The 12,999-nt window shown below is 35.4% G+C and overlaps 1 protein-coding gene across 1 annotated transcript; it reads left to right on the top strand.

The window, feature by feature from the left end:
* Positions 1–4,818: 4,818 nt before the first annotated feature.
* LOC140142737 (beta-1,4-galactosyltransferase 6-like) lies at positions 4,819–12,698 on the top strand. The gene is made up of 6 exons (XM_072164730.1): positions 4,819–4,885; positions 5,612–5,907; positions 6,457–6,573; positions 9,709–9,896; positions 10,503–10,727; positions 12,460–12,698. The coding sequence occupies exons 2-6, from the start codon at positions 5,665–5,667 to the stop codon at positions 12,608–12,610; spliced, it is 924 nt and encodes a 307-aa protein (XP_072020831.1). The 5' UTR covers positions 4,819–4,885; positions 5,612–5,664; the 3' UTR covers positions 12,611–12,698.
* Positions 12,699–12,999: the final 301 nt, after the last annotated feature.

Here is a 12,999-nt window from a genome sequence, read left to right as displayed (position 1 = left end):
TTTCATGGCATTCGAAAAGACTGCATTAAAATCGCTGAAATTGATCAAGTTATATAGCCAAAAAGTACTTTTTAGAGTTTGATGCTTCAAAATGGTACATTTTCTCTCATTATATGACATTTTTGATGTAATACTACCAAAATTCATACGCACGGCTTCGGTATTTAGTAAATAGTCGCCTTATCATATTGTAACTTTCAGCTTCGAGGGCGCACTGTCATTTTAAGGTGTTTACGGTTCAGTGCGTTAAAACAAGAAAAGTCTCAGGTCAACCTATGTTGAATTTTTGATCATTTGGCATCTAAATCATATAGTTTCACCTGATATTGGTGGCATTGAACTGTGAGAGTTCTGAATATGAGAAAATTCCACCCGAAATTAGGCATTTTCCCATTGAAACGCGTGTAATACATAATTAGTGGTATTTAACCTTCAATGTTGTTCCATTGCCTGAGTAGGATACGATGCTAACCTGTCAAGGTGGTATCGATTGTCATACACTTATTACCTCCCTCTTACGATTTACGGGAGCACGGTGGCCAAGCGGAACGGGCGCTGACTCATAATCGGAAGGTTGCGGGTTCGAGCCCCGGCGATGCCATCGTGTTGTGCCCTTGAGTAAGGCACTTTATCTCGATTACTCCTCTCCACCCAGGTGTTTAAATGGGTAACGGCATTCTTAAATGCTGGGAAGGTAACAGACTCGCTGTAGAGGAGGTGTAGCGATCCCCTATAGCAACATTACATGGAGGAGTCTGGCCCAATCGCCAATGAAAGAGAGATGGGCACTCCGATCACTGTTTATACAGGGTCGTCTCCTTTACCTTTTTTACGATTGTCCAATAAGTTTTCCAAAGGGTTCAGATCCGGGCTCTTTGCATGCCAATTTGGACTCTGTGTCGTGTTGCATTATCGTTCATTAGACAAAACTCATCTCCAATGGCAGCTGCATACGGAACAACAATTGGATGAAGAACTTCGTTGAAGTAAACCTGAGCAGTAATTCCGCCTCTCAAAAATAATCAAGTCGTTTGTACCATTTTCGCTTATACCTGCCCCAACCATCAAGCTTCCAATACCAAACTGATAATTCTGTATGAATTCGTCATAAACCGTTCATCCGTTTCGCACCAAACCCAAATGCGTCCATCCATGTCCACCATTCAAAGACAGACTCTGCATTCGTCTGTAAACAGCACTTTTGCCCATCGACGACACCTCCACCTCCTATGATATTTGAATTCTTCTACACACTCGTTGTGAAATTATTAAGGCAATTTTTGTCAAAGCTCACTACCATTCGCAAGATGCTGTGAACTATCAAATCGCAACAGTTTAAAATAGTTGCTAACCTCAACACAATATATTTAGTAAGTCCCTGCATTCATTTTTGGAGTACACCTACATACGTACTTATACAGGTCACATGTAGGACACATATAAACGATGCCAAAAGTAATAGTGTAACTTGCTGTACATCATTTCTGTCAAAAATTAGGGAAAATGATCGTGTGCCAACAGCATTAGAAGATAATTAGAGCTTTTGAGAATTAATGTTCTTACTGTTCAACACTGACCAAGTTTTACTGCGAACTAAACAGGTTTCTTCAATTGATATATTGATTGATCAACCCATTGGTTGATTGTTTGGGTGGTTGATTAACTGATTGATCCAAGATTGGAATATTTGAATATGTGATTCTTAATAATAAAATTGAACTCTGCAAAAATTGTCGCGGGTTTCCCGGATATGCTGTAGTTTTTGTATATTTGTATGAAAGAAACAATAACTACAGACAAAATAACTCCAACATATGGCACCTCCTGTCTACTGAAAATAATACAAATCCATTGTAAGCGTCTATGCATCAGCTTCACAGATATCTCTCTCTCTCTCTCTCTCTCTCTCTCTCTCTCTCTATTCTTTTTATTACGTGGGCATTTTATACTTGGTTAAAAATGGTTCGACAAATAAAATTGGTCATCAATCTTCTTGTAATTATAGTATTTGCCGGATTATTAAGAGGTATCGGGATATACCTCAAGACAATAATCAAGAAACATGCCTGTGCAAAAAACCTGGAGGACATTTCAGCTTCGCTGAGAAAATCAACTAAAAATCTTTACAACGTGAATGATGCTCTTTTAGAGCAGACTCTAGATGCAGTAATACCAGTAACAGAGATTCGAAGATACAAAGGTCAGTACCAGATTTTTTAACAGACAACGGCGAGTTTGTTATTATCATTACCAGAGTTTCGAACAGACAAAGGTGAGTTTGTTATTATCATTGCTAGAGTTTCAACCAGACAAAGGTGAGTTTGTTATTATCAGTACCAGAGTTTTGAATAGACAAAGGTGAGTTTCTTATAATCAGTTATGGAGCAGACTATAGATGCAGTAATACCAGTACCAGAGTTTCAAAGAGGCAAAGGTGAGTTTGTTTTGCTATTATCAGTACCAGAGTTTTGAACAGACGAATGCGAGTTTTTTTTTTTTTTTTTTTTTGTCTTGTTTTTGTGTTTTTTACACTTATTCGGTTTGTTTTTTGTTTTGATCAATTCAGAGATACATTCACCAAAAATGTTCAAATGTGTAACAATGAAAAATTACTGTGGAATGTTTTCGTTATGTTGCCCACAAACAGTTGAGATATTTGTTTTACATTTTCTCCTTAACTAAGCATATTTGAAGAGCTTTGTTTCAAAACCCCTTACATCCACTTGCCCAATTTTGAGAATACATCAAAAAATCATCAAAATAATCACTGATATAAGGCGTTTTTTCAACAAAAGCAGTTTTGGCGGATGCTCATCCTATCCAAGCATCCCGCCAAAAACTGCTTTTGTTGCAAACCCCCATATATCAGTGATGTTTTTGATGATTTTTTTGATATGTTCTCAAAAATGGGCAAATGGATATAAGGGGTTTTGATTTCATTTATCAAAATTGGACGTCACAGATGGAGTCGTCAAGTGTTTTCCGTTCTAAATATGTATACTTTTATATGCTTTAGACAAACATTTTAGCAGTAATAAGACCCAAACGTTTTCAGAATTCGAGGGTTAAGATCAATCTTTTAAATTATTCTTATAATCTTTTTTTTTATTCTTATCTCCTGGTGTCATATTTGTATCAACAGATATTCTCATATTTGTATCAACAAATATCATCTGTATATACCTGCATAATTCTTTGAACTTATATTCATAGGTCTTTTATTCATTCAGCACCACATATTTGGAACAATCTGCCCACTTCCATCAGGGAATCAAATACATTGTTTGGTTTCAAAACGGGTCTAAAAACTTATCTATTTGCTGCTTATGAATAGTTTGTTCCTCTGTGGTCACAATTTTTATGTTCTTTGTATTTCATTAATCTGGTTTCATCTTGTGCCATTTTATTTTGCCATTTTTGTCATATGCGCTGCGCTCTTTTTGTATGTAGCGCAATATAAATGCTTCAAGTGTATGTATGTATGTATGTATGTTAGGGTGATTCACAAAAAATGAAATTGGTATTTTTCAACGGACACCCCCTCATTTTGTTCATTTTGGTAATAAAATCATACCTGCAAAATATGAAAAAATTTCAAAAAAGTTTAGGGGGTGCTACCGGTCAATGAACTTTTGTACACAAAGTCAATGGGATTTATGAGCCATTTTCTTTACAACACAAAAAAGCCATGTTAATTTTCCCTGATTGTGCCAAAAATATTTGATCATAGTGTGAGTAATGTCCTTAAAATAAATGCTAAAGAAAATTGTAAAATGTTAACCCGCTTTCCAGAAAATTGCATTTTGTGAAAACTGTTACATTTGGGGCAAGGCAGTTGCTGGAACAGCCAAAATATTATGGTACTTGGCTAATATAAAGTTGTGTTTATGGGGCTCTAGTTCTTTCTTTTTTTTTTAAATGTATGTAGGTTTGTAACTGTAAATTATGTTATTCAAGTGTTGAATGTGTGTAGGTTTGTAATTTTATGTAAGTGTAGTGTAATGTTTAATGTGTAATATCCAGTAGTAAATGTGTCTTAGCCACTCTAGCTCTTGTCACAAGTACCTTGCACAAGGTGTAGTTTTGAACTGACCACTGTCCAATGTTGTGACCCCAATTTATATACATTTCTTTTCCACCATGGTGGAATCTAATCCTTCCTGTGGTCATTCAATTCAAACAATACAAATCTTCATCAGGTATGGCCATAATGACCACCCCTGATACAGATGTATGGATTTTGATAGTTACTATTACATAAGATTTCAAAAGCTGGTATCACCATTGGGGTAAACTAATATGTGAAGAATTTTAATCTTTTTTTTTATCAACAGTTCAGTTCAATAAGGTATATATTTGGGGTGCCTGGTGGGATTCCAGGGGATATCCCAGGGTATTCTTTTCTTGAGCTACACTCCCTTTGTCACTTTTGAAACATTTTTTATTATTACAGTCAACTATGAACTTTAATTTGGTAAAAACCCATGTTTTCACAAAGTTTTAGGCCCTGAAATAAGCGTTTGAAATTTTTGACAAAAAATCCCATTGACTTTGTGTACAAAAGTTCATTGACCGGTAGCACCCCCTAAACTTTTTTGAATTTTTTCATATTTTGCAGGTATAATTTTATTACATAAATGAACAAAATGAGGGGGTGTCCCGTTGAAAAATACCAATTTCGTTTTTTGTGAATCACCCTAATGTATGTATTACGTTTAAGCCTTCTTTGAGATCCCAGTATATTATTGATAACAAAAAAGTTATGCACAGGTAACAGTAAACTAAACAGGGTTTCTTTCATGTATTTGTTCTACAGATATTCGACCCAAAGCTGTGTGGCTTAATGCCTTGTCTGTGTGTCCAGAAAACGATATTCCAGGTCTAGGTAGGTCTTTTATTTCGTTGATTTTTAAAAATTGATCAAGATACCATTGTCATACCAGCTTGAAATAAAACACCGAAAAACAGCAACAAAGACAACAAGAAGAATAAGAAAATATCTGGACCACATTTCAAGAACGGGCTATTTCAGTTGAAATCTATACGCCCATTAATGAAAGACTTCGCACAGGTGATATGAATTTCAAATAAATGAGTGACCCCACTTGAAATCTAAACCCCCTGTATGGAAGATCAAGGTAATGTCTTCTAGTAAAGGAATTTCAATGGATTTCAACTGAAAGAGCCCAATCCTAACATCGACCGTTCATATTTCAGAATGTAGTTCATCTGAAAGCGCCCTCTTTTGTTATCGCGTGCTGTCACATTATACCAAGGGACTACTTGACATAAAAGAACATGCTTTATGCCAAAACAGAGCGCTGAAAAACACTTGATTTTGATAATTTCAGCTCTAAAATCAAACACACACCCACCCCACCCAACCCCCATCTCAAATTGCTAATTCTGTTTATTTCTGGATTTTGTAGGCAATTTTCAACCAGAGCCATTACAGGCAGTTCCCATATTAAATTTCCAGTGCAGCGGCGAGCATACCTACAAAAAAGTTGATGACGACCTCTCCTGTCGCATTAATATCCACATAGTGGTGATATTTTGAAACCAATAAATCCTTCAATAATAAACCATACTTTTCTGCTTCTTTTTTTAGTTCACGAAAAAAAAGTAAATTTAAGCGAGGTCTCATTAGACGAAATTGAACAAATGTTACTTGGAGATAGACTCAAGTATGTTAAACGACTGGTAGAAAAGACTAACAATCGCATCAACCACACTCGTTTCTCTGCGAGCACGTCCTTTGTGTCGTGTAACAATGTTACAAGTAAAGATCAATGCGGAAACAAGTATTACAGGGATTACTTGGCATCCAGTCGGATGTTGGTAAACGACTATGTGTATACACCTGGAGGAATTTGGACACCAAAAGACTGTGTACCGAGATGGAAGGTAGGATGTGGTGGCAGTACCACCAACAAGGAGGGGGTAAGGGGTGCGTTACCCCAAGTCCGGGGACTTGGGGCTCATAAAAAATTACGAAAAAACATCAATTGGCCCGTAAAAGTAAAGAAAAAAGATCTTAGGGGTCTGTACATACGCAGGAAGACGAAAAAGAATAGCAACTGTTTTAAAACTGTTATAGTGTGTTAGCACTCTTCTTGGTTTATCAACAACATAATCTTTCACTGACAGATGAAGTGGGTGTTTATCTCTAACATCAGCCTCCCCTAAAACCAGAATATTTTGATAAAAATAGGAATTTGTATGATAAAAAACACGGTGATTGCAAAATGGTCACAATAAGAGTCCACCACAACAAGACAATATAAAAATGTAGTCGGCATAATAAGAGCAAAGTTGTAGCTAGAATAAGGGAAAGAAGAATACATAAAGAGATGGGGAGAGTAACACGAACTGCAATTTCAATTCCATATTGAAAATGTTTATTATAAAGTATACCCTCTAATTCCATCTTTTTATCGCATGATTGTTCCACAGGTGGCCATTGTGTTCCCGTACAGAGACCGTGCATTTCATCTACCAATTATTATCCGGGAGCTGACATCCATGTTGCAACGTCAAAAGCTCGAGTTTGGCTTTTATGTTTCCGAACAAGTTAGTAATTAGTCATTTTTAGGTCCTGATTTATTAATGTTTGATTTTATTTTTATTTTCTCTTTTTATAATTGTAATTGTAATTTCATTAAATGTGCTTTGGAATTTACGTAAGACTTAGTCTTAGTCAACTATTTTGTGTGTCATATGTTAAGAATTACAAAACATTTGTAAAGTTACTGATCTGATTTGATTGATTGTATTTTATTCGGTATCTCCATATTGCACATACAACAATACAAGGTAACATAACATAACATAACATATAATACAACAACATAAAAAAAAAGCAAGGAGATATCACAGGATAGCCCTTTACGCCCAAAGGCTTATTTCCGAAGGGGTCCTTTATACATAGATGGGCAAAAGGCATAAGTAAAAACAAAAACATACAAATAAATATTTATACAAGTGAATATTAAAAGTAAAAAATGTATTTAAACATGATTAAAATCATTAGAAACTAAATTTGGTTAAAAGATGAGTTTTTACAGACTTTTTGAAACTTGGTTTATCAGAAATTGATTTGAATGCACTTGATAAGTTGACCCAATCCTGAATGGCATTATAATAAAAAGAGCCAGAAGTGATGGTAGTGGATTTGCGAACACGAAAATTTGTCGCACTGTTTCTGGTACTATATTGGTGCAAGTTTGGTAAAATTTGAACTAAGATAGTATGGGCCAACTTCATTAAAAAATATCAAAAACATGGTTCAACCTGAGTTGTTTTTGTATGTTATGGAAATTAAGATCTTTAAAATCATCTTCTGTAATATGATACATGCAATTCTTATTTCAAATGAATCTGATAACTTTGTTTTGAGCAATTTGTAGGCTTTTACTCATCTGCTTATGTGTGCCAGCATGTAATAGAAGAAACAGAATAGTCAAACAAACAAAGTACAGGAGCAGAGCATTAAATTTGATTGATATTTTGATCAAGAAACTTTGCCTGTCTGTAAAGAAATTTGACTCTAGAATTTACTTTTTTATGACACCAAGACCCATTCTTCACCATTCAAGCACTGGTCAATAGTAATAGTAATTTAACTTAGGGGGTAGCATGCACACTCAATGGTATAATTTTTGCAATTCTTCAATTTGCGTTTTGTTCCAAAAAGAATGAGTTCTGTTTTAACCATGTGGAGAGATAGTTTATTATCAATGAGCCATTTGTTACAGCTTTCCAGATTTTTGCAAAGCTGCTGCCCAATTTTTAACGGATCTTTATCAGAAAACAAAAGAGCCCTATCGTCTGCATACTGAAGGAGCATACAATCAACACAGTTGGGCGTGTCGTTCACGTAACAAAGGAACAAAATGGGACCCAAGATACTCCCCTGTGGAACTCCACATGTTAAAGCCAAAGAATTGGAGTCTGAGCCATTAACATTAACAATCTGTGATCTGCAATTCAGATATGACTCAAAACATTTAGTGGAGTTCATTCCCAGAGCAGTTAGCTTCTGACATAACATAGAGTGATTGGCACTGTCGAATGCTTTCTAGATGTCAAGAACCACCATTGCAGTAAACAGACCAGCACTGATTTGGTTTCTGATGATCTTGAAGATAGATAAGACATGTGTCTGTGGAATATTTACCTCTAAAACCTGACTGGAATTTAAATAAGATGTTATTTTCGTTGAGATTTCTGTTAAATTGTACAAACACTGCTTTCTCAAACACTACTTCCAACCTGCTCTTCTTTTTATATAATGGTTTGACCTTGGCAATTTTCATATCACGTGGAAACACTTCAGATCCGATAGAGAGATTAATAATAGACGTGATTGGAGGTTTAATGACCTCTGCAGCATCTTTCTGAAAACGAGCTGGCAAGCCATCTAAGCCAGTGCTTTTATAGGTTAGCTCATCATAGACAAAGGCCTCACTGACCTCATGGAGATCAAAGGATCCATACATAATATGGCTGTAATAGCTTTGGAACCTGTTGGAGTTAACATCATAAAGACCACTTGGCTCAGGTAGCTCACCAACAAGTTTGGCTGAATTTGTTGAAATGATTAGCAAGTTCTTTGTTCTCAAAACACTTTTTACCATCAATATCTAAAACCATATTGGTAGAGTCTTTTGTTTTGTTTTGGTACCCAAGCTCTTTGAGATTTTTCCAGAGCTTTTTAGAATCATTTTTATTTCGTCGGCCGTATCACATACTGACGTATTCGAAATTTTTAACATTTTTGGGAAAATTGGTATATTAGTTTGTTATATTCTACTCTATATATTCACCAAAAACCATGCCTGAAAGTTGCTTAATTAGTAAGATATTAATTAATTTAATTATGTCGTATTTACAAAACCTTGAAATGTCTGCATCACATAACGACGTATTTGCCGATCACCTATACTGCATAAGCCCAGTATATCGTATCTGAAATTTGAAGAATTTGCCGTTTCACATACTGACGTATTTGCGCTATGTATTTGCGCGACTCTCTCATTGCACGGCAAAATTGCTGTTTTGTCCTTTTCACATACTGACGTATTTCCGCAACTGTATCATATACTGACGTATTTGAGCGACGTATTTGTAATTTGAATGGCGAAATTGACATTAGTCAATTAGACGTTAGACGTATTTTATTTATTGTTGATTTTTTGCAGAATAGGTTATGCTCTGATAGTGATAAGTGAATTATATTGAAAATATGGTATATTTACATTACTGTTAACCTGTTTTTAATCGACAATAATATTTTAATCAAGATTATGCAGCAAATGAAAATCGCTAGATTTTCAAGTTCGAATTTTCGAAATGCGTATTTTGCAAATACGCAACATGTACTGTTGTTAAGCAGATCTTATCTCTCTTTGGACGTATTAGCCTTATTAGTGCATTGAATATAAACATCTACCAAAACGTAATTACTCCCCCCCTCCTTCATCAAATTTACAACAAATCCTGGGATTATTATGTTTTGTAAATGTGTTGAAAATATACAATCAATTAGTTATTTTAATAACATGTGACACGATGTGACCCATCTAATCAGACTAAAAAGCTTTGACATTGTTTAATAAAATCCAGAAGGGATGAAAAACAACAATAATTGGCAAACTGTGGATATAATAACTCAAATTTGGTACATCTTATTGTGCTCTGTCACAGGCAAACGATCTCAATTTCAACAAGGCTATGCTAATGAACGTAGGTTTTCTGGAGGCGCTGAATTTCTCTAATTGGGATTGTTTCATTGTCCATGACGTGGATCATGTTCCTCTTAGTGATTATAACTATTATGGCTGCAGTGGTATGCCAAGACATTTCTTGAGTGGAGCAGATCGCTGGAATTATACGTAAGGGTTAATAATTTTATCTTTTATATCGAGGGTTGAAAAATAAAAAGGTTTTTTTTTTAAACTCACAATGGCCTGCTCATTAAAACAATAAATCAAGCAAAGTATATGATCTGTAGAATGAACATTTGCAAAACATCAAAGTGTTACTTTTCAATAATATATTGATGTAGATAAATGCAAATCTTTTTTTTTTTTTTGGCTGCATCGACCAACAATACCAAGACTACACTTAACATCATATCGATCATGTTAAGGATGGCTCCTTGCCTTTTTGGTCTTCCAAAATCAATATTTCCTGCAGAATTTATTCAAATGTTCTCTATTGAGTATTGTCATGTTTAATGACTGTATATTCTATAGTGCCCTGGCGAATATGTGATCATTTTATGGGAGTTGGTCATTACGAGTTAAGGCTTTCTGGTTCTGAACCCTTAATATACTTTAATAATATAAGCAAAAGAATTAAGGTACCAGTTATGTTCACCCCTGTATATCCTAGACAATTTGGGTACATCACAGAGTCATTGTAAATTAAAAGAAATATGATCTGAATTTCTTTTACCAATTTACTATTATCATTGTGTTTGTATTTTTATGTTTTAGAATTTTGTACGGAGCTTTGTTTGGTGGTATATTTGGATTAACAACGAGTCAAGTATTTCAGATTAATGGTTTTCCTAATGTTTACTGGGGCTGGGGCGGTGAAGACGACGAGATTCGTATGCGCGTTAGAGAAGCTAAATTAAAAATCACACGTGTTAACGGTTCAACGGGATACTATAATTGTATTGAACATCATCATAATAGTGCTCCAAAGATACCAGAACGGTAAGTTATTACTGCCTCTGCGTATGGCCATGGGTTTGGCGTATTCCATCTCATAAATATTAACTTTGGTTATCATGCCCCCTCACTGTTCATACAAAATCATATATTATTCACCCTGGACACAAAACCGACCGGATATATTTTTTTATGAAGGAACTTCCCCCACTTGAGTTATTATATACATCGGTGGTGGAACCAGGTGGCAGAAGACCCTACGGAAAGTCACTTGGAACCCCCACCCGCACCAGAAATTGCCGACCCGACAAACAATTTGGCGAAAAGTATCATTTTTTATTACATACAATGCGATTTTTGCCGCCACATACAAATTGCTGACCCGAAGCTAATAGCTGGTAAATTTTGCCACCCGTCCTATTATCCTGACTACCCCTCCTCCGCCTTTACCTATGCCATTGAATAGCTGCTAGTCGTCTACTTTACATAGGCCCTGTTGGCAATCTCACACTGCTTTTAAGCTTATCAATTATTTTCAACTCAAAATCACAGTGGTTTCTGCAATATTTCAATATATATCTCCTAAAATATATGCTGGAAGTTAGTAAACATATGTCTCAAACATAGGTAAAGCTTACGTAAAATCAGTCAATCTTTAATTGAGGGCACCCAAGATAATAGTGGTCATAATAAACAGCCGTGCTGTACGGGGAAATGGGGATTACACAAATTAGACAAGGTGCTTTTGACTACTTTGCTTGACCGCGGATCGCGGAAGATAATTTTGCGGGCACCCGAAACTTGAGTAGTTTAGTTTTAGACAAAGCGATAAAAGGACTTCTCATTTTCTAGACAACGGCAACAGAGATTTGATGTAGACTGTATCGGATAGAATGTGCAGCCAAAATTTTACCGGCTTCACAAAGAATGTTTTATTGAAGGGGGCACCGAAATGAAGCGCGCTTCTATGCATTGTGGGTAAAGGTGTCCACTTCATTCCTAAGCCATACAAACAACGTATTATCGTGTCAAATGGGTATCTAATGGTTGCCCTTTAGCCCGTGTTTATTTTTGACCACTCTGTTTTTCTTGTTTTCTGAATGTTAATCAAAACATAGACATAATGCGCTAACATGCTCATTTGCAACATCTTTTTTATTTGGCCTATATAACACCGCATCATAACATTTCATTTGTTTTAAAGGTCTCAATATTGATTTTGGGGTGTACATTAAAGTACGCATATCCCAAATTTAGCATACGATCTACTGTTTAGGAATGATGGCAATTATTTAAAGGGGATAATTATTGTATGTTTATAAGGGCACTGCATAAACCGTACTTTAAAGGCATCTTTCTAAAAAGATAATACTGTTAAGGCACCAGACACAAATTTGTTCGCTTTTTGGATCGACCGTCGTTGCTGCTGTTATTAATGAACTATCAACTAATTAATCAGAATTTATATTGGTCAATGTCACTACAGGCACATCATTACTATTTTAGCACAATTAACAATAGAAAAATAATTGATTTCATAAAATAAGGATCGACCAAATGTCGATGGTCGATCAAAAGAACTAACTAATTTGTTTCTATTTCCTAATAATGACTCTTATTTTTCCTTCCTTCCTTCCTTCCTTTCCTTCCTTCCTTCTAACTAACTAACTAACTAACTAACTAACTAACTAACTAACTAACTAACTAACTAACTAACTAACTAACTAACTAACTAACTTACTTACTTACTTCTCCACATTACTTATTTTCGTTATAGGAATCATCTGCTAACGACTTTCAAACAACGTCTTCACATTGACGGTCTGAATAATCTAGAGTACAGGCAGCCAACAATTACACTTAATGTTCTCTACACAAACATTTCAGTTGATATCCAAAAAGTCAAAGTTGATGACGTCGTCGATTAGAGGGAAAACCAGTTCAAATCTGAAAACAAAAAAAGAACCGTCTTGAAACCGGATATCGTTTGCGATTGAAATGGGCTTATGTTTGAAGAGCAGCAAGAAAGACAATAATGATAAATAAATTATTTACCTGCTAAGAGTAGTTTGATATAATATGCTTTGTTCGTTTGGTTTGACTTTTCCTCTCTTTTGATGGATACTGCTAATGAAAGTCAATTCCCAGTTCCCAATTCTTGTTCCAAATGTTCTAGTTCTTGTTCACACTTTTTTTGAATTTGGCATACTAGGTCTAGGTACTAGGTACTATACGCCTGGATATATTATTTTATTAGGAACATCCCCCATTTGAGTTATTGAATACGTCTGTGGTGGAACCAGGTGGCAGAAGACCC

Source organism: Amphiura filiformis, chromosome 20, assembly GCF_039555335.1.
Source record: "Amphiura filiformis chromosome 20, Afil_fr2py, whole genome shotgun sequence".
NCBI lineage: Eukaryota > Metazoa > Echinodermata > Ophiuroidea > Amphilepidida > Amphiuridae > Amphiura > Amphiura filiformis.
This window is presented reverse-complemented; position numbering and strand designations above follow the sequence as displayed.

Coding starts and splice junctions, on each gene's coding strand:
- LOC140142737 (XM_072164730.1), top strand. CDS start 5,665: ATGTTACTTGGAGATAGACTCAAGTATGTTAAACGACTGGTAGAAAAG. Junction 5,908..6,456: donor ACTGTGTACCGAGATGGAAG/GTAGGATGTGGT, acceptor ATTGTTCCACAG/GTGGCCATTGTGTTCCCGTA. Junction 10,728..12,459: donor GCTCCAAAGATACCAGAACG/GTAAGTTATTAC, acceptor TTTTCGTTATAG/GAATCATCTGCTAACGACTT.